Source organism: Anolis carolinensis, chromosome 3 (assembly GCF_035594765.1).
Source record: "Anolis carolinensis isolate JA03-04 chromosome 3, rAnoCar3.1.pri, whole genome shotgun sequence".
NCBI classification, from domain to species: domain Eukaryota; kingdom Metazoa; phylum Chordata; class Lepidosauria; order Squamata; family Dactyloidae; genus Anolis; species Anolis carolinensis.
This window is the reverse complement of record NC_085843.1, coordinates 103,842,083-103,864,992: the sequence shown is the minus strand read 5'-3', so window position 1 is coordinate 103,864,992 and position 22,910 is coordinate 103,842,083. Positions and strand designations below refer to the sequence as shown.

Here is a 22,910-nt window from a genome sequence, read left to right as displayed (position 1 = left end):
AACTTCCTTCAGAGTAAATGTGGCTAGAATTAGATTCTTGTTCAGCTATGGAGGAAATCTTGAATGTGTATGATCGGAGGCAAAGTTAAGCAATTTCAAGTCCCATTGGTTTTAGTAGAGAGAGTTAAGCATGTGCTTAAATCTCGCCAATTAAAATCAATGGGACTTCAAAGTGATTGGCTTTGCATGGAAAAGACCCAGTGTAAGCCATCTGTGATTCCTCTTTCTAGTAAAAAGTTAATCAGATTCCAATTGCAACTTCCTTTCTGGGGAAATAGGTTGGGGACAGCATGTTTTCAGTGGAACTACTGTATATATTGTCATGGTTTGCAAAGACTCTATGCTGTGTGTGTTAACTGGAAAATGAAGTGCATGAAGCCAATTGGTTGACCCTGAAAAGATCTGGGGATTAACTTGATACTGTTTCAGTTCTGCTGCTGCAGAACCAGTTTGGATAAGTTTTCCAGTTGCTGACTATTACTTGGGAAAAGAGCAGTGTACTCACAGAAAGGCCTTACTATTTTGAGGCCTATTTTGCTGCTGAAAAAAGAGAGAGAAGAACCAGGACTGTATTCTTCTCTGAAGGAGATTTGTGGACTGAAAAATGATTGTTTATGACTGCAGACTTCTGTAAGTGAACAGATGGACCACTGTAAATACTATTGTTTTTTTGATCTCTTGGAATCAGTAAAGTTCCTGTAAACCTGAGTGGTATGCTATTGTTCTGCAGGTGACTCTGGATCGCGGGCACACATAAGAGCTTCCATTTATCATCATCAATACGCTACATATATGTCTCTTCCCCAGACTGTGGTGGAGGCTCCTTCTTTGGAGGCTTTTAAGCAGAGGCTGGATGGTCATATGTCGGGGGTGCTTTAAATGCGATTTCCTGCTTCTTGGCAGGGGGTTGGACTGGATGGCCCATGAGGTCTCTTCCAACTCTACTATTCTATGATTCTATGATTCTATGAAATGTAACTTTCTGTCTTGCTCATCAGTTCCAATTCTGACAGTTGTTGCTGATTGTATATGGGAAGAGATGTTTTTATTGAAAAAGGAACTACTGGAATGAAAAGTAACGAGACTTTTCACATATGTCCTATCTGGACCCTTGGAAGCAACCAAGCAAAAACAACTAGGGGCTTGAATAATTCAGGTGATACAATTTCTCAAACTGCCCTATTTTGGCACAATCTTCTTTCTGCCAAAGACATTTTGATCACAGCTTTGTTCTTGGTCCATTGGATCATAACTTCTGTTTTAACTTAGCTGATTTGTTTTAAATGGCATTAAAATAATTTAGAATGGATTCGCAAGGTCTTATTGGTTACACTATACCCTGAAGTCTTCAGATACAAGGCAGGACACAAATATTTAAATAAATGTATGATTTAGATTCATGTCAATAAGACATAAACAGAAAAAAGGTCTTCTGTCCCACTTTTGTTAAGTACTTTCTGTAGATGAGATCATTTGTATAAAAAATAAATCTAGAAACGTGCCATGAAGTCCTAAATATGCATGCTGTTTCTGCTATACATTGTAATAGTACTAGTATTCAAAGTAAAAACCTATGATAAAATAAATTCATCTAACAGGTGTTGATTAGACATGAAAACCCTTTTTAAAATGAAAATATTTTCCTACCTGATATAGTTCTGTTTCTTGGGGTGGGTTTTTTGTTATGTTTCTGGCAGTTGCGATATAATCATTTGCTAGTCTATACCTTTTATACCTCCTTGAATGCCTGCTTAGGAGAGGGGTTTTTTCGTGGATCTGAATAAGATTGCAGCTACAGATCTTGTAAGTGCATCACCATGACAACAGACTATAAAGGAAGCAAGGTTCAGGAAAAGCATCTCTGAAAGGGATTCACATATTAACCTCTCTTCTGCTAAGAAGAAACGTTATCCTGTGCGTTCCATATACTGATATTAATGGAGTGTAATATGCTTTTTACTCTCCATTTTATCCTCTGTGTCCACTTTCCTGGTAGGCCTTTTAGTATTCTTTAGACTTAGCCAGGCAGCTTTAGGACAGTCATAATATTCAGTTAGGGAAGCCATAGCTACATGCCTCGGGTTTTAGTAAGGCTATTATGTTAGGCCTACTTTGGCAAGTAATGCTGAATGCTTTACTTACCATTATCTCTCCTGTATAGGAAAAGGAAAAGGAAAACTAATAGACTGCAAACAATGACCCAAGGGTAGTCTTGAAACATAAAGGTTTCAAACCTCTACACTGTCATACCTTAAGGGTTCCTTCTTCTTAGAAATCTGTGACTATCTCATATTTTGCAAAAGAAAGCTGTAATAATAGTACAATTCTCATTTTTAAACCTAATATCCCCATTCTTGTATTACATTGGTGGAGGTTTAATATGAGAAAGAAAATATATTACGACCTAAAAATTATTTGGAGTTGAAAGATGGCAACATGAGTCAGAGCTATATTTCAATACTCTTGGCTGAAATACATGCTGCAGTGGATGGGAAGGAACCAAGACATTGCTAAACAAATAATACAGGTTAAGCACCTTTTTTCCAGGATTCCAAAATACCCCAAAATCCAAAATCACCCACATGGGTGGCACTTTTGCTCTCCAATTGTTCAATGTACACAGAAATTGCTTAATACACAATATCATTTTAAAAATTAATGTACCTTCATGGTGTGTGTATAAGGTGTATATAAAAATGAATGAATTCTGTATTTAGGCTTGTGCCCCATCTCCAGAATACTTCTTTATGTACATATATGCAAATATAGGTATTCCAAAATCTGGAAAAAAAATCTGAAATCTGAAACACATCTGGTCCCAAGCATTTGAGATAAGGGATACCCAACCTGTGTTTCTTTTTGTTTCTGTGTGATAGATTGATGAACTTTATGTGATACTAGAAATTGATATTTTGGGGCATTACATAAAAAGAAATGAATACAGTTTGTAGCTGTATTTTGTTTGATTGTATATTGTAAGATGCTTTGGAAGAAAGGCAGGTAGTAAATAAACAATATTAAAATTCAAGAAAACCTCCCTTGTTTAGAGAGGGATAGTAAATTTATGTTCCTCTAAATGCCACATTGCAGCTGCTGTAATCTTTCACTATTCGCTATACTAGTTAAGGATCCTGGTTGTTCCAGTCAAACGACATTGGAAGGGCCACAGCTTCTTTGCCTCAATGCCTACATCTCAGGACCTCGAACCTTTTCTTTGGTCTTCAGGGCAAAAACTTGCTTTCAAATTAGTGTCTAAATGAGCGCTGTGTACATATAATGTTTTTAGGATTTTTTTTAAATACGAATGACAAATTCTGAACAATTGTGGCTGACACTTAATGTATTATGCTTCCTCTTAATTACCAGGATCACTAAGAGCTACTTTCTGACCTCAGATTTCATATTATAATCTGACAGCTCTAAATGTTTAGGGCATTTAAAATCAGAAGCCATGTAGTAGGAGCCAGAATTTCATAGTGGTTTAAATGTGGGACTATAACCAGGGCTGTAGCCGTGTGTGTGTGTGTGTGTGTGTGTGTGTGTTAGGGGTTCAACCCCCCCCCCCCCTCCTCCCTGAAATTTTTTTCTGGCTACGGCCCTGATTACAACCCTGGTGAATAGGGTTAGAATACCTGCTTGGCCAATAAAACCTTGAATAATTCACACACTCTTAGCCTCAGAAAATCCCATGTTACATTCATCATAGCATCACGTTAAGATGGCTTGGTTAAAGAAACAGGTTTGTAAGATGCCCTCAGAATATTTTTTCCATGAACTTTTAATCTAAACATTTATGTCTAAGAAGGAAGGATAGAGAAAGGGAAGAATAGAAGTGTGAGTATCTGTGAGAGAGAGATTGAGAGAGAGAAAGAGAATATTGGGTGGAATGTCTGTAGACTTGGGGAAGGTCCACATAGTTCAAAATTTCCCTTAAGTTACCCACTCTATCAATCTTGTGTTAAGGGAGGTGACTCATGCAAACAAATGGTAACTGTCAATGGGTGGTGGTAATCATATTCCATTCTTAAATGCATTTTAAAAATAATATAAAGCGGGTTGTAAATGATGACACAACATGTGTGTGGGAAATCATTACCCTTCTGCCACACTCTTGGTAAATTGCTTACTGAAACCCATACCACATGACAGTTTGCATTATGGGGAAAATTTCTGGGAGTTCATTTCCTAATACTAATTATAGCAACTAGGGAAGGAGGTACTGAGATCACAGCGGAGTCAAAACTTAAATCTCTCTTCGTCTTGAGATGCACTTGCACATGCCTGGTGTTAAATGTTCTAAAATTAATGCGTACAGTTAAGACCTTATGTTCTTCATGGTCTTATACAGCCATTTCTTGCACACATTCTTAAGACACTGGGAAACCACCTCAAATCTCAGCACTGCTATAAATTTGCTGGTTGAAACTCTCATCTACAATACAGAGTTAATACTGCTATCTTTAAAGAACTGCTATACTATGCTGCTAACATGTTATACATGAAACACTTTGAGCATTTAGGAAGATGCATTATACCAGATGAAAGATATCTAATGTTTCCAAATGTTTATAGACAAGGAAAGAGATCCCACCTATATATTAGAATATATTTTCCCATGGTATAAGTGGGTCAACACTGGGAAAGAGTACCTCGGAATGTAGTGGATTCTTCTTCATTGGAAAGTTTGAAATAAATTTGGATGGCAATCAACATGCCAATAGTTTGGACTAGATAGAACGTAAGGCTTCTTAGAACCATGTAATGTTATGACGAATGTGTACAATAGGTAAGAATATAATACTGTCCAAAATCATATTGGGCAGTGAAAAGCACGTAACTTAGAGTTTACATTTGAGACTGATAGTCATGATATCTACATCATCCCTAGTTTAGCATGTATACAAAGACTGTATCCTGGTATTGGATGGGGAGGGAGTGTCCAATGACATGTTTTGGAAAGCAGCTGAAGTGTTTGATGGAGACACATTCCCATGTTGATTGAAAAGAAGTTGGCCAACAGTCCTATCTCCCACCTCCCACACAAGTGATGCTTGGTGCAAGCAAAAATCGTAGCAAGACCTCTGCTTTTGTCTCTTCTACAGAAAATTGCTCATGGGATGAGGTGGGACAGTCAGATAATTGTTTCCCAATTGCCAGGGGAACAGATTCCCATCAATCACTGTAGTTGCTGCTCTTGAAGTGGAGGTTGTAGGGACTGGGATGGATGTAACTTACAGATCCATAATTCCCCAAACAGATTCCAGCCATTTTCTGTTATTTGTTTCCTGATTTAAGACAGGGTTTCCTATCAGTTGGGAGTCCACCTGGGATAAACAATAAAGCAGTCAGAACTTCATACATTTTTCTATGCATTTTCAAATAACAAGCATTCTAGGAATTTTTTTTCTGTGCAGAAAGAAAAAAACCCTACATTTTTCTGCACAGGAAACAGTTTTTTTTCTGCATATGAAATACATTTCTTTGCACAGAAAGTTTATTTTTTTCACAATTTTTTTTGCATAGAAAAATTACTTAAGGGCATATAAATGTGTAGAGGAATCTGAACAGATATATTTGTTTTCTCCTGCAGCAAGGAAAAGCAAACCAAAGTAATGGTAATTGTTCACCTTTGCACAAGAATAATGAAATACTTTAGGATCTATTTCCTTAGTGCATATACACGATAGAAACTTTAAATGTTACATACATATAAACAGTAAACATGAACAATGTGACCATATACATATCTACACAGACAAAAGCTCCATGAATTCAGTAGGTCTCACTCCAAGGGCAGTATAAGTAAGATCTCACCATAAGTAGTTTAAGGGTTGTTATCTCTTGCTAAACAGAACCATGCAAATTTTCCCTGCTGCATTTTCCCATCCCAACCACTTCAAAAACCTGCACTGGGATATTGAAGAACTATCTAGATCAGCAGTTCTCAATCTGTGGGCCCCAGACGTTTTGGCCTTCAACTCCCATAAATCCTACCAGCTGGTAAACTGGTTGAGATTTCTGGGAGTTGTAGGTCAAAACACCTGGGGATCCACAGGTCGAAGACCACTGATCAAGATTCTTGGAAACTTCCATTGTTTCAGGCAGAGAAGGGAAAGAGAAGAATTTCTATGACATTAGGCTTGGTTGGGAATCCCTTATCTGGAAACCTGGAATACAAACATGAACATTGATCAGGCCACTTGTGTTTGTTGTACTATAATGCACTAAATATGAAGGAGGCAACCATAAATGCTTATTCATGAGCCTGACTACTTCATATAAAATAGGAATTGAGAAGGTAGCATCTAATTTGGCCTTAAAATGTTCTCCTACCATGAACATTCTGTAATTATGGATGATATGCTATAAAACAAAACTAAAAGCCATTCAAAGCAGTTAGATAGTTTATTATGAACAGAAAAAAATCAGTCATAAACCTATCAAAGATGAAGTTTTTAAGCCCTAAACAAAAAAGCCAAATCTATCAGCTGTATTAACATCATTCCTGAGCTTCAGTAGTGAACTGACTGCATGCCAAAGTCTTTTTAATTATTAATTATTATCTTTCACTCATGATAACTCATGAAAATAATAGACAATGTGATTATTTTCTTTCTTACAATTAAAAAAACAAAATAAAATGTTGTAATTAAATAATTACCAATTCTCAGTGTAACTTTGCCAGTCTGCCTCAAAGGATTCCTGCCCAAAATACTATAGCACGCCAATATATATTTATAGATGTTTGCCAATGACTCTCCCTCCTCACTGCAAGCCTGCTTCATTAATTTATTGGATGAGAAATAAATATTTGATGTGCAATTAACTAGAGATTAGTGTGGAACTTTCCCATAGAAACAGATGCTCAGTGCATTCTGCGGCTGAAAAGCATTTTACAATGAAGAAAAAATAACGTTATTGTGTAACTTTGGGCAGGGGAAATCGTTCAAAACATTCAATTAGTGAATAAAATGGCTGCTCATTTAATACTTTGGGGGTTGATTAATTGCTGCTATAGAGGAAAAACACTAGTAGCCATGTGTTCACATAAAATAGATGCCAAGTGCCAATCTACCAGAAATTATTCTGAGGTAGCAGCCAACTAAGACAATTCAGTATTTTATCCAGTATTTTAAGATCCGGAGCTCCGGTGGCAAAGTGTGTTAAAGCGCTGAGCTGCTGAACTTGCAGACCGAAAGGTCGCAGGTTCAAATCCCGGGAGCGGAGCGAGCGCCCACTGTTAGCTCCAGCTTCTGCCAATTTAGCAGTTCAAAAACATGCCAATGTGAGTAGATCATTAGGTAGCACTCCGGCAGGAAGGTAACGGCGCTCCATGCAGTCATGCCAGCCACATGACCTTGGAGGTGTCTACGGACAACGCCGGCTCTTCGGCTTAGAAATGGAGATGAGCACCAACCCCCAGAGTCAGACATGACTGGACTTAACGTCAGGGGAAACCTTTACCTTTACCTTTATTTTAAGGTCCAGTTGATAACTTGGTTTGGTAAATGTCAGGTAAAAAATGACTATATGAACATTACTCTGCATTAGATTCAGGCAGTTGAAGAAACATCAAAGAACTGTTATAGGCCACTTGCTTTTGGTAAGCTTTTCAATTATACTTATATTGCACATATATCACTACATAGATATTATTAATTTAGAAAATGGTTTACATCATTGTTACACACAACTTTGAAATCATCAGATAACAACAATTGTTGCAAAGGCCAATGTCCTATACTACTTTTGCATGCTTATACTAACTAGTACAGTAGAGTCTCACTTATCCAACACTCGCTTATCCAACGTTCTGGATTATCCAACGCATTTTTGTAGTCGATGTTTTCAATAATTTGTGATATTTTGGTGCTAAATTCGTAAATACAGTAATTATTACATAGCATTATTTCGTATTGAACTACTTTTTCTGTCAAATTTGTTGTATAACATGATGTTTTGGTGCTCAATTTGTAAAATCATTACCTAATTTGATGTTTAATAGGCTTTTCCTTAATCTCTCCTTATTAACCAACATATTTGCTTATCCAACGTTCTGCCGGCCCGTTTATGTTGGATAAATGAGACTCTACTGTAGGTATATTGTGTGTCCCTTGCTAGGAGATTAGGTACATGTTTATTGCAACTTCCTGTTTGTTAGTTTAAAAGTTTGGTATTTTTTTTCTTTGGTAGATCCTATATGTAGGCTAGAATAGGCTGATGAACTGCTCAGATTATGCGTAGTGCATTAGTTACTCTGCTTGAGAGACCTACTTCAGTATCTCATATTTTCCAGTAAGTTCCACATGTAAAAAGCTATGCTGAGCCATACACCATCCTCAACCACCCTAACTCTGGACTGACCATAAAAATACTGAATGTCTTCCCTGCATAGTCTTCAGCCTGTGGAAAGCAGAGAAAGATAGTTATGGGTTATGATTCTATAGCCAGATATAAAGCAATTACATCAGCCACTGAAGTGTGGAGGTTTTTCTAACCAATGTCATCATTTTGCCTATGGGTATAGGAACATAGATGCTTCTGGAATCACTGGCCGTACAGTAGGCCCATGGGTGGGTGGGAGCACAGGTCATTATGGAGGGAAAATGGGAAAACTAACTTTACAGTGATTAAAAAAAGAACATACATGGGCATGAGTTTAACATACACCTGCATGTGCCACACACCACCTCATCATACAGAGCTTAAACCAGCGACATACACCGGTTAAGCACTAGGTAATGCACAGAGCCCACCGGCTCCCATCAAACGCTGCAGAGGAACTTCCAGCAAGACTTCATGGATGATCTAGGGCTCATGCTGCCGACACAGAAACATGGGAAACTTCCCATGTTGCCATAAGAAGCAATGGGGGAAAGCCACATGGTTGATGATTCCCCCCATAGGATCAGCTTCCTCGGGACCTGGGCAATGTAGGGCGTGGGGTGGCAGATTCCCCATGCCCCCCAACGGGGTCACCGGATTCACCACGATGTGTGGCAATTCCAGCAGCCATGTGATGAGACCATAACAAAATGTCTTCCAAAATGTCACATTTCTTGGTTTTTTCTAGGTATGACTGAGAAAGCTCCTTTCTGAAACCCTGGAGAGCTACTGCCAAATGGTATAAAACCAGGGCTCCTTAAACTTTTCACTCGGGATGCCTTTTTGCCCAAGAAATGTTTGTGTCACCCTGGGTATAAAATATATAAAATAGGTATAGAAGTCGAAGATCTACTGATAACAAATAAAATTTGCAAGGCTTGCTAACTAGGTTGGTTTTTTATGATATATATCTGAGGCATCTCCTGAAGAGTTCAATGTATTGTCAAAGGCTTTCATGGCCGGGATCACAAGGTTGTTGTATGTTTTCCAGGCTGTATGGCCATGTTCCAGAAGTATTCTCTCCTGACGTTTCACCCGCATCTATGGCAGGCATCCTCAGAGGTTGTGAAGTATTACCTCACAACCTCTGAGGATGCCTGCCATTGATGTGGGTGAAATGTCAGGAGAGAATACATCTGGAACATGGCCATACAGCCTGGAAAACATACAACAACCCTACTGCATAATAGATTCATGTAAATGTCTAAAACAGCCACTTGGTGATGTTCAGAAAACTTTTTTGAGACCCCAACATTGAGCTAAGAGGACCCAATTTGAGGTAGGGGCCCACAGTTTAAGAAGCCCTGGTACAGACTATACTGAGCAAGATAGGTCAATAAACTGATTCAATTTAGACCTTATCTGCACTGCATATAATGTAGTTTCAGAATGCAGTTTAACTGCATTGAACTGGATTATATGAGAGTATCCTGCCATATAATTCAGTTCAATACGGTTAACTGCATTCTGAAACTGCATTATATGCAGTGTAGATGAGGCGTTAAAGTAACTTCCTGTTTTTAAATTGGCTGAAATTCATGATCACAATTACAAATTTGTAACCTGCTCAGAAAAATCCCTCAGATCTCTTTGTGGCATTTGAATACTGGGAGAAAACTGCAAATGTCTTGGTGCTCTATTATCCTTTACAATAGGCCTCCCAATTGTTGGAAAAGTTATTTTATGATCAAGGAACATTTAATGTCTCTGTGTAGGTGACTTCAAGTCACCTGTTGACTAATAATAACACAATGTGTTGTCGAAGGCTTTCATGGCCGGAATCACAGGGTTGTTGTGTTTTCCGGGCCAGAAAACTTATAACAACCCAATCATAATACATATTTTATATCCCTGGTCAAGACCAACTTGTTACAATGGTTTCGACCCATTGATTCACTGCACAATTTGATTCATATCACATGCAGTGAATAACTTTGGAAGCTCTCATATCTCAAGTGCATCACAAAATAGCATTTAAAATTTTTAAAGAAAATTTCAGTGGCTTTCACTGTGTGTCAGCAAGAGCACAGTAGTCCAGGACAGATGTTATTATGACCTCTATTTACTGGAATCTGACAGCTAGTTTAGGCACCATCTGCCACCTATTTGGGACACTCATTGAGGAGTATTAAACTGCTGATGCATAATTATGCCAGGTGTCATAGTTGATCAAATGCATCATTCTGAGTGCAATGAATTGAAATCTTTTTCATTCACTATTGCTTGAAATCTTTCTTTTAACCCAGCCACACCTCATTAAGTAAAGAACCTGAAGTCTTTTCATTTGAAACAATAGGGGTGGAAACCAAAGAAAAGATAAATATCTTAAATATTCCAGTCATCTGTTCAACTCCAGGAGTTGTGACCTGTGAAGACTTAGTAAAAGCAAAACCAGAAAATACCTCTCCTCAACTTTCATGTGAGTTATTGGTGTTCTTATCTCTGAAAAGTAATAATTTTAGGAATTTTCATAACTGTATTTATGTGAATAATTCATTTATATTCCACCCATCTTCTCCATCACAGTTCCTTATCTGCATAATGAAGAAAAAAGCAAAACCAAAAGCACCAGTTGGATTTGTGTTACTTATATTTTGTGGCACAATACAAACATTTGGCACCTTCACTGTATTGAGAATTTTGTGTATATTTAGACACAACACTACCAGTAAAATCAATTTAAACTCCAGATTGTAATACAAGAAAATGCAGAAATGTCAATCAAAGCACTGTATCCTTAGAGTAAAACAGTCATAAATAGTGATTTTGCACTTGCAGTAAAGTCTCGCTTATCCAACATAAATGGGCTGGCAGGACGTTGGATAAATGAAAATGTTGGATAATAAGGAGGGATTAAGGAAAAGTCTATTAAACGTCAAATTACAGAATGTTGTGCCAATATACAAATAAAAGTGATTTGGTCATGTTCACATTACTGTCCTGGAGGGTGGCATTTCCTTATTCCCCTTTGGGGCCTCTGGAACTGTAAGGAGTCAGATATGGAGAGCTGAGGTATAATAAAGAAGCATTAACTTTGAGTCCCACCCATGGGAAAAAGTGGGATAGAAATGAATTATTATTAATAATAATAATAATAATAATAATAATAATAATGTACACCTCCCTTGTCTAGTTTCCAACAGACCTCACAACCTCTGAGGATGCCTGTCATAGATGTGGATGAAATGTCAAGAGAGAATGCTTCTGGAACATGGCCAGACAGCCCAAAAAACTCACAGCAACCTAGATTGCTTCTCTTCCTGTTAGTAGCCAAGTGGCCTGATTGGAATTTCTGCCTCATATTTGGTGAGAAGGACACTTTTCTTTTTTCTTTTTGGCAGGAATTTCAGGCCAGCAGCCTCCTCTCTAGAGACACTGTCCTTGCTTCGGCTCCAGGCTCCCTTTTCTGGAGAGGAAAAATATATGTTGGGAGCAGTTTAGACACGTTGCTCTCACCATCCTGAATACCAATGTGTTGAAAAACATGCTTTTTAAAAATGGGGGCTTAAGAGGGTATCTGAGCATCCAGCTATTGTCCTTTCATCCCCCTCACCATCAAAAAGCCAAGACATCCTTCACAGCGAGGCTTTGGGAAAGCCAGACGCGAGGAAGAGCAGCTTATTGCTATGATAAGAAAAGGAGACACTCTCCCTCCCTTCCTCTTTGGCACCTTCTGGGTGGATTAAAGCCTCACCCACTGTCAAGCACCAAAACAGCAGTAGCAGCAACAATGCTCCCCCCGCCACTCTGTTTCCCTCACTCTGACCCAGCACCCTCGTCCTCTGTGACATATTTCCATCCTGATTCCTTTTGTGAATCGCCTGGATGGAGGAAAAGCGGGCGGATTTTGGGTAAGCCCGTAGCTGCTCAGTAAAAGCGAAATGCTGAGTGGAAGAAGGTGGGAGGAGGAGGAGAGGAGGCGGGAGGCAGAAGGTGAAAGGACTGGCACGGGGAAAGGCCCACTGCGTGTTGCTGTCTAGAGAAAGGCAGCAACAACTGTGGATCTGGGAGGCAAACTGCTGTCGGATAATACAAAACATCGGATGAGCGGAGGTCGGATAAGCGAGACTCTACTGTACATGGTCCTTTTGATAGTGGTCCAGAGATGAGCCTTCACAAACATTAGGAAAGAAAATGGTTCATGTGAATGTTAAGCTTCTCTACATGCACTGCCTATTTCTTAGCAGTGTTTATATTGGGAAGCAGGACAAATGTTGCCCCTGCATCTTCTTGCAATGTAGGTGTGTGCATTGCATCACCAATATATCAGTGTATTTTGTGCTTTTATGGATTTTGAAATAAAGGTTGAGCATCCCTTTTCCAAAAATCTGAAATAATCCAAAATTGCCCACACAGTTGAATGTACACAATCTTTGCTTCATGCAAAATATTATATAGAATTATCTTTTTATATATATATACATATATATATATGTTATGTTTAGACATGGGTCCAATCTTCAAGATATTTTATTATGTACTTATATCCAGTATAGGTTTTCAAAATAAAGAAATAAAAGTTTTTTAAAATCCCAAATCTCAAATACTTCTGGTCCCAAACATTGTGGATAAAGGATACCCAACCTGTATTTTCAGTGTCCCAAAATAAAGACAATTTTTATGCCCCCCCCCCCCCCCCGCCACTCCAGAAATGAAGAATTGTAATTCTACCCCTTTCAGCTAGCTCCAAATAAATTGAGATAGGGGGCAACAAATAATTTGTCTTCATATCTCTTGAAACAGAAATGGTTTACCTGAAGTGAAAGAAATGTGATGACTAAGGAATTGTGATAAGCTTTATATTTAGACTGGCTCAGCCACAAAAAAGAGAAGAAAAAGAAAGGCTATATATCACTGATTTCCTTTCTGACACAAAGTCTGACACATGTTAAAGAATCTGAATTATGTTCCCTGCTGGCCCATCTGTTTCTTATATTTCTCCTTGACTTTCTTACACACAGAGAAAGGAGATATTCATTTGGTACTCCCAAACATCTGTGACTTTGCCAGCCGAAGACATATTTATGGAGGTGAATGCAGGAAAGAGTCTTCCAGGTTTGTGAGACTTAATTCATGTTAAACTGGATTTAGTGCTGTCAAAAGATGATGTGGTAACAATGTCACTTGAATTAAATTATTTGGTTCTTTGCCCCAGCATGACAAAAGCAGAATTGATATATAACATTATAGTTTTCAAGATTTAAAAAACTGCGAAAATAAAACACTGCCTGCACAATTTTGAGAACTCTAATTTGTCTTTTCTGTTCCTTTAGTCATATAAGGATCCTAAGGTGCCTGTTCTTTGTTTAACTGTAGTAAAACCCCTCTGGACAATTAAAACCCTTAATATCATTACCATTTTGATGTGTAAAGTTTTTTTTAAATAAAGCCATTTTGTTGATTTTTGTCTGGCATATGCTATATGCTGAAATGTTTTAGGCAATAGATTGGATAGTTTTTCAGTAATTATATGATGCCTAAGCTATGTTTTACTTTAAAGGCAGAAGCATACCTCGTGTATCTTTTTGAAAATGTGTGGTTTCTGAAAATCACAATGGGCAGTTATAAGAGGCTAGGAGAAAAGCTTCTTTATTCAACTTTTTCAAATTTCAGAACTTTCTGTGCCAAATCATATTTACAGTCATGACAACTCAAACATTTCTGAGATATGTGATTCACGTCTAAACACATATACACCTTATACACATAGTTTTGCACCCCGTTCCACCCTGTATTTTGTGGCTGTGTAGAATTGGCATTAGAGACATGAATTTGAAGCTAGCCAGCTCCCTGCTATACTAGTTCTCTATGTACAGGAAATATTAGTAGAGACACATTCAAACACATCACTGCACCACCACCTGACTGTAAGATAAATAATACAGACATTGGAAAGCTAAAACATGTTTTCTGCTGTATGTATATTTTTCATCTTAAAGCAGTGGTGGGCAAATATTTTTATCAACCTTTTCTTATCAACCCTTCCTTGCCAAGGAAATAAAACTCAAGTTAAAAACCATCTGAAGGATCACAAGATTGCCCAGCATTTTCTTATACATTTTCGCTGACATAGATTTTAGGCAGTTAAGATAATGCGATTTTTTATCATTTTGCACTGGAATAATGCAGCAGTTCTTCATCCATAAGTGGTCTCTACAGGCTTGTCAAAAGCACAGAAATATGGAGGCTGAGCTAGGATAAATTTCAGTGATAATTCAGACCGATTTCTAAATTCTCAGTAGACCTTGACTATCTAGACAGCTGCTAAGCTGTGGGTCTTTTATGCCTCACATTGGTTGACTGACAAAAGCTTAAATACGTATGGTATAGAGGAAAATCATTTGCTAGCTTTATTTAATAGTTATACAGGTTGTCCCTTATCCAAAATATTTGGGAACTGAAGTGGGGATAGGATTCAAGTCTAAAGACAGCATTTGTTTATGTTTCATGTACACCTTAAATGGACAGCCGTAAAGTAATATTATACAATATATTTAATAATTTGTGCATGAAACAAAGTTTGTGTACACCTGACCGTTAGAAAGCAAAAATGTCACTATCTCAGTTAATATTTCAGATTTCCAGACAAAGAGAGTCTCAACCTGTCTACCTCCAAATAGAGGGAGATTCCCCCCCCCCACCTAAAGCACTCATTAATATTACAAGTGCACCCTCCAAAGATCTGACAAGATAAATGGGACTGGTCACCTAAAATAGTAGCTGTGCCTGAAGCTAGGCTGAATGCTCTAAACCTGGTTTTCAACCATGAGGTATGTAGAATTAGGTTATTACTGGCTGTGGCTGGTATGTGTTTAACTGTGTCTGTTTTTATTTAAGGCCAATGTTTAGCTGTTCACAATTTAAAATGTCTTTGCAGAGTGTTAGCCTCTGGGAAATGAAATCATGCTGGCAGGTGTACATCACATCACACAAAGGGTGAACACTCTGTGCTATTGTGATTAATTACTGTAATTTCCTACCAAAAGAAACACACAGAATTTTAAATAATTATCAAAGGTGGGCTGCATGAGATGGAAAATCAAATATCCATTCTGCTTAATTATAGTAAGCCACAGAAGTACTTATGGTTCTAAGAATTCTAACACCAATTCACAAGCAAGAGTATTAGCACTGTCTAATTGTTCTTTTGTTCACATGTCAGGGCAAGAACTGATGGAAAAGGAAATGAGCTAAAGAAGAGCTAAAAACAAAGTTTCATGTAACAAGTATTTTATAATTGTACATTAGCATGAGATAACATAGCTGTATTAACAGAAGTTGGTCATTTGGCACATGTCCAAGGTGATGCGACATCTTCTTAATTGCTCCAGAACTGCCTTGGGTCCCAACAAAATTTCAAGTGATTTGAAAGTGAGTGAAACAGGAGAAAAACAAAAGACGACATAAAATGTCCCCATCTTCCCAAGAGATCTGCAAGAAGGAAGAGGAGGGGTAATTTATCACCAACTGTAAATTTCAGCTCTAGATGTTAATATTGTTTACCAACTATGTGCCCAATGTAATGCAGTTACATGCTGTTATGAGGGTTTTGGAATAAATTGAACCTTTTCCAAAGCTGTATTTTGGCTCAACATTTTGAAGGGAAAAGAATCCACAGCATGGAGGGAAATGTTGCTCAACTTAGCTATCCAGAAGCTTTCACGCTGCACAATTATAGCCCTATAATCCCACTTTAAGCACTTTGGCAATATCCTGTGCCATCCTTGATGCTTAGAGAACTCTAACCATTCACCAAACTTCATTCTCCCTGTTTATGTTGAGACAGAGATCATCCACTAAGGTGACCATAACAGTCTCAATCCCGTATCCTGCTCTAAAGCCAGTTTGAAATGGGTCAAGGAAGTGCATGTCATCCAAAACTGTCTGGAGTTGGAGGGCAACTGCCTTCTCAATCACCTTGCACAAAAAGGAATGTTAGACACTGGTCTGTAATTATTAAGGTCCAGGAGATCCAGGGAGGGCTTTTTCAGCAGCAAGCTAACTACTGCTTCTTTTAACAGAATGGAAACTTCCTTCCCTGAGACATTCATTAATAATTTGTTGTATTTGAGATCGAATTGCACATCCTCCCTGAATGACTAGCCAAGATGGGCAGGGAACAAGAAAGCAGGTTGTCTTCCTTATTTGCCCCAGCAGCGTGTCCACATCAACAGTGCTCACCAATTCCAGTGTAATCCCACATATAGAGTTGCTGGACACGTCGTTTTTAGCCTCTGCTCCAATGACAGTGTCCAAGACGGCTCTTATGCGAGAGATATTATCTGCAAAATGGTTGTTAAAAGCATCACAGTGAGCTATTGAAGATTCTAGCAATGGGTTCAAAGGGGAGGGCACCTGAGTTAATCCTCTCACCACTCTGAACAGCTCAGCTAGATGTGAATCTGCAGGCACAATGCGTGCAGGGAAGAACGCTTTCTTCGCTGAACATATTGCCACGTTATAGGAGTGAGGATGCCCTCTATACATGTCTTTGTCACATAAAAGTCAAGTTTTCTGTCATCTTTGCTCCCGTCGTCATCCTTCCCGTTTCATTTCCCTGGGGATTTCTGTATACCAGAGAGCCAGATTTGTAATGGGTCAGAGCTATCGTGTCAGCTAGATTTTGATTCCATTTATTGACTAAGGATTCAACAGGATCATCAGTGATGCCAGTCATAGAACCCTCTAAGGCCTCCTCCAATCTCAGAGTATCAATTAGCCTTTGAGGATAGACCATTTTAATAGGTCCTCCACTCCTGCAGGGGTATGTTGTAGTTGAGATAATAGCCCTCATCAGGAAATGATCATCTCTGGGGTATTGATCACCACCGCCCACAGAGCCGTATGTTCAGAGCTAAAAATCGCATCAAGGGTATGACCTGCCAAATGTGTTGGTCCAGAAACTAATTGGGATAGGCTCATGTTGTCATGGATACCATGAACCCCTGAGCTGCACCTGACAGACTGGCCTCCAGTGGTATGTTGAAAGCACCCAGAAGCAAAAGTCCATGTGACTCCAACAACACCTTCAAAACCAGCCAGGGAGTCTGTTAGAGGGTAAAGTGGATGGTATATTAACAGAAGCCCCAGTCTATCCCTGGTTTTCAGATTTGGGTACACACACTCTATGTAATTCAGCTTCCTAGTAGGTAAGCTGGTTAGGTTTAGATGGTCTTTATATACCACAGGCACAGGGCTACAGTCTACTCACTAGTAGCCCAGCAAACAAAAAAGCTGAATGGAATGTTTCAGGTCTCTTGTAGAGTAGTAGTAGTAGTAGTAGCAGCAGACTCCATGTATCTCTTGATTGAATATCCTTTATCTGAAATCCTTGGAATCAAAAGCATTTTGGATTATTCTGGATTTTTGAGCATTTGTATGTACTTAATTTGACATCTTGGAAATGGTCTAAAAACAAAATTCATTTATGTGTCATATATGCCTTACACACATAGTTTGAAGAAAATTTTATATATAATATTTTCAATAATTTTGAGCACAAACCATGTGTGTATATTGAACTATCAGAAAGCAGAAGTGCCATATTTCAGATAACCATGTGGACAATTTTAGACTTTGGTGTAGTTGGGATTTTTACATAAGGGATGCTCATCCTATACCACAGTTTATCAGCTTATGGAACTAAGGGACCATGCAACTGAATGGCACCATATTGTTTGCCACAGTAGACCCTAAAACCAGAATCACTGCCATAATGATAAAAACAGACAGCATCATGCATTTGAAAATGCACAAAATTTGATGCTGCAATTATCTGCCAGTCTTGGATGGTTTCAAAAACATGTTATTTTAGCTGCCACTGGGCTTGTTAATATCTGTGAATTTTAACCTGTCCCATCAAATAGTCTACAGTTAATTTCATGCATGCCTTGTAAAATGACCGACCAAGCCACAATATCACTGTTGGTGTGCATACGTGAAGCATTGAAATATAATTCTGAACATGCCTTTGTAATCCATTTCAATTAATGTACAGGTGCAGAATGATTCAAAATTGCAATCACATTGCAACCAATTTATGTGACAGTTCTTCACCTCCCCATTCTTTTTTCCTTTGTTCTTGCATCATCAGTGTACATCTGTACATTACTTTGGCCACTTTTAAAAGGTAAGAAGGGAGAAACAAAGATACTAGAAAAAGAAGGTGGACTAATTCTGAACACAAAGTTTTCCTATTCTATGAGAGAAGAAATTCAAACTCAAGAAAAGAAAATGGAGGGCAAAAGATGTTGCTTGCTTCTCCTTAAAATAGCTTTGCCTTCCAAGGATATTCTGCCATAAACACATCTACTGCATCCTTTGGACAAATGGGGGTGGGGCAATATTTGCTTGTCAAGAAGCCAAGGATACAATTACTTGCCTTGTCATATTTTTGTTTTGTACAAGACAGAAAAAATTAACCCCAAAAGCATGTGTGAACTTATAAACCCCTATCATATCCTTAACACTCCCCTTACATTCAAGGCAAATTGGCTTTCATGAAAGGGGAAGGATCAAGTTATATAAGATGAAAACAGCCTTTGAAGGAACGAAATGATGTGTTTTAGGTTTTGCACTGCTAAGTATGTTTAGCTGATCTTTTTATTACATACAGGCTGAACAATACAGCGCAGGCCATATATCAGCATGATCTTCTTTAATTAAAAGAGAAGATACTCCCATTTTTATGTTTTGGAGCTGGTCTTGTAAATAGACAGTACTGCAGGCCTGTAACTGGCTGTGTAACCCTTTGATTTCATCACTGCTTTTTGGTTTTTGTATGCATGTACTCTTTTCTATTTTTCACTCTGTATTTGAAGGCACATATACACATACTTAAGTCATTGCATAGTTTCATTTTCAACAAATAAACAAGACTTATATTTCAATAAAAAGATTTCCATTAATAATTACATTTCCAACTAGAATGTTTTGAAACATGAAAGCCAGTTTTGAAGTCTTCCTTAGCCAATCACGGTTGGGCTGTATTTATTTTGCCAAAGCTGCATGATAAGTATTTGGCTTTTGTGGGTAATTAAGCAATCATTTGTGGGCCTGCACCCTCTACAATTCAATATGCATAAAATATGGCTTGTGGGTTTTTGGCAAGCCATTCCCAGAAGCATTATGATCTGTAATAATGAATTCAAGATTTTTCAAAAAATATTTTTATTTTTTACTTAAAATATTTATATTTTATATCAAGGACCTCAGGGTGGCATACAATGAAATTATTTATGAATAAAACAAAACAATAATAATTTAAAGTCTGAATGAATATTTCATCATCTATTATTTAAGATAAATCAAAGCCATTTAAAACATTTTAATACACTGCAAAACAGCAAATGTGCAAATAAAATAAAATTATTATGTTCCAAAGCCTTTAATAGAAAACCATGTTTTGACTTGGCACCACAATGACATCAGCTTTGATACCAATTGGGTCTTACATAACTTACATAACCCTTTGGCCGATCCTTTTGGATTCTTATGTACAAAGTGGATGTGTAATTTCAAACTCACTAAATCAAACACATGTCTGTCAAAGTAGGAGCTAAAAACAATCTAGAAAAGAAGGAATACGGGAATTAGCATACTAAGCAAGTATCACACCAGATGTATAAATCATATATGAAAGAAAAAGAAATGCATGGAAGTCTGTTATTTACTCTTTTATGTAAAACTGAACTTAGGAAATGCTTTAACTGCTTCTCAGAAATGAAGGACTTCATTATTTGCAACAATAAATGCCCAGAGCTTTCTACCTATGTTTCCCTCTTAGAAGTAATGCCGTGGTCTTGAAAGAACATTGCTTCATACTGCAGTTGACATCTTATCAGTAATAGAGGTTGCCAAGGATGCATGCCCTCAATGGTTTTCTTACTAGAACTGTATCTATTATATATCAGTTCAGGTTCATGATTTTTTTAAAGGGAGGGAGGAGGAACAACATAAGAAATATGTTGCACATTGAAATCTTGATTGATCATACTATTAAGAAATCATGGAATAGTTGCATGTGTGACAGAAATATGGAAGAGCAATATATCATGTGGCATTGTTGACAATTCAACATATGCTGGCCTAGTTTTATGTATTACCTCTACCCCATACCTCAGGAAGTCCATAAATTTTCCTTTTAGATTAAATAGAATTTTAGTGATACAAACGTTGGTGTGACCACATTTAGAATCCTGGCATACAGTGCAATTGTTCAATTAAAAAGGACATAAAAGAACTGAAGAAAGCACAGCTTTTACAGTGCACAAGGTAATTCTTTTAAACACACAAAATAGTTTTGATGCAGACAAACATAGGAGCATATGGAATTTGACTTGGTGGAGTTTTGTGGGCAAGTGTTGCTTATGCACTGGCTGATTTATTAATAGTAAATGTTTGATTTTATACTTGTTTTATATACCTATATACCTGGGACCATGTAAAAATTTCTCAGAAAGAAAGGGGTTGCAAGTGGGGAAAGTGTAAGAAGCTCTATTCTAATTCAATCCCTAATCCCAATCTATACCCAACAAGTGGTCATCTAAAATAGCCAACCTCTATTTTAGAATCCCTAGGAAAGCCAACACCATCTGAGGTAGCTTGTTTCAGTTAAACAGTTCTTACTGTCAGAAAGGTCTTTCTAATATTTTGTTGGATTTTCCTTTTTTATATATATTATGAATTCTCTGCTTTGAGTCTTACCTGCTTGAGTGGCACAAAACAATCTTGTTGCATTTTCTATGTAACTTCCCATTAGATATTTAAAAGTGGCAATTATATCACCATTCAGTTTTCTCTATACTAAGCATAACCAACTCCTTCAACCATTTCCAGATCTTTATCATTTTGACTGTCCTCTTCTACACATGCTTCAGTTTGTACTACAGGGGAGACCAGACCCAATAGTGGTACTGTTACTGTCCCATAGGCTTGATATTGTTGTCTGCTGATCGATGTTTACTCTGTGATGAATTAAAATCTTTAAATTCTTGTTTACCCATACTGCTGCCAAGATAGGTGTCACACATCTTATATGCATCTGATTTTTCCTAAATTGTTACACTGTCTTGTATTCTTGATAGGAACTAGTCCACCAATATAACATAAGAAGAGGCCCAGAATATGTGGAGCATTTATCTTTTTTAAAAACACACACACACACACACCTTTCACTGCCCCAACCTGCAATGTATTTTACATATGAGAAAACAAGAAAGTGCATATGCAAATGAAAATTTAAATAGTTATGGAATTTATTTAAAGAACAAGATGTACTAATAGCAAAACACACATGCATAACAATTAAAAGATATACAATTAAGCTGTTTTGTTTCCCACAGCTTCTTTGTAATTAGAGTTCATGCTTGAGACTACACCAGCAGGGGAGGGGGGGATGACGACTAGATTTAAAAATGAAAATGAATAAGTCAATTAATGGGCATGTCAACAGGATTAATTGTGAAAGAACACAAGTAACTCTCTGCTGACAGTTCATATTTGCTGACTGCAATCTGAGTATAAATCTCAAATCATATTTGTTGAATTATATTGCATAATGTATGGGAACAAAAACAACTGAAAAAACAAAAGAACAAAAAAAAATCTCCCCCAAAAACAAACAAATTTCAAAATCAATCCTTTTTAAAAGGCAGAACTGCTTATTACATTAAGTACAATTCTATTGCATTTCAACCTGTTTACCAATTCCATCCAACATACCTAAATATAAACACTTCTTTGACAGCGACAGATGCAAGTCCTATGGCATTCATTTTAGATAAACAGAAATTGTGACAGCAATCCCTTGGGCTCTGTGAAGTGTTTGTAGCTTTGCTTTGACGGCCATCAGACACTGTTAATTTTCGACTCACATAATCTATTCAAACCAGTTTTCCTTCAGTAAAAAATGTATGGCATCATCATATCCTTCCTGGTAGAGTGATTCCATTTTCTCCTGGCCTGGAGGAAACAGAGCCTGGTGAAGTCTTACAAAATTTGCAGTGGACAACTAAAAGCAAGAAACAAAGAAAGAAACAATGATGGTCACTATAGTTTCTTTTGTGGGGGGGGGGGGGGGAGTAGGTTATGGCAACATTTTTCCTGCTGTGAAGCCCAGTATTTTCTGCCTGACCTCATAATCTTATTGTAACCAATATTGCCTCACTGGATTCCTTAATGGCTTTTTATTGTGTTTCTGAGATTATGCAAAATAAATGGTTCCTCATCTCAACTTTATAAACTCTTCAAGGATAGATATTTATTACAGAGAATGATTTTTTCCATGTTGCAACAATTACCCATTTCATTTATTTCACTTACATCCCATCCTTTCTCCCAGGTGCCAACCTGGCCTGTTGTTGTTTGTTATTCATTCAGTCGCTTCCGACACTTTGTGACTTCTCTGTCGGCCATCGCCACCCCCAGCTCCTTCAAAGTCAAGCCAGTCACTTCAAGGATACCATCCATCCATCTTGCCCTTGGTTGGCCTCTCTTCCTTTTTCCTTCCATTTTCCCCAGCATCA

General features: G+C 37.7%; 1 protein-coding gene across 5 annotated transcripts in view; it reads right to left on the bottom strand.

The window, feature by feature from the left end:
• Nucleotides 1-19,537: 19,537 nt before the first annotated feature.
• Nucleotides 19,538-22,910, bottom strand: part of pnpla4 (patatin like phospholipase domain containing 4) — a 33,662-nt gene continuing 30,289 nt past the window's right edge. For 4 of the 5 annotated variants that reach the window (XM_062975294.1, XM_062975297.1, XM_008107175.3 and 1 more), the window contains one exon: nt 21,620-22,396. In XM_062975294.1, the coding sequence (XP_062831364.1) occupies nt 22,265-22,396 (132 nt within the window). In that variant the 3' untranslated portion in view covers nt 21,620-22,264. Of the gene's footprint in view, nt 19,954-21,619; nt 22,397-22,910 lie in introns of those variants that run through there. The other variant, XM_062975295.1, reaches the window with a different exon arrangement.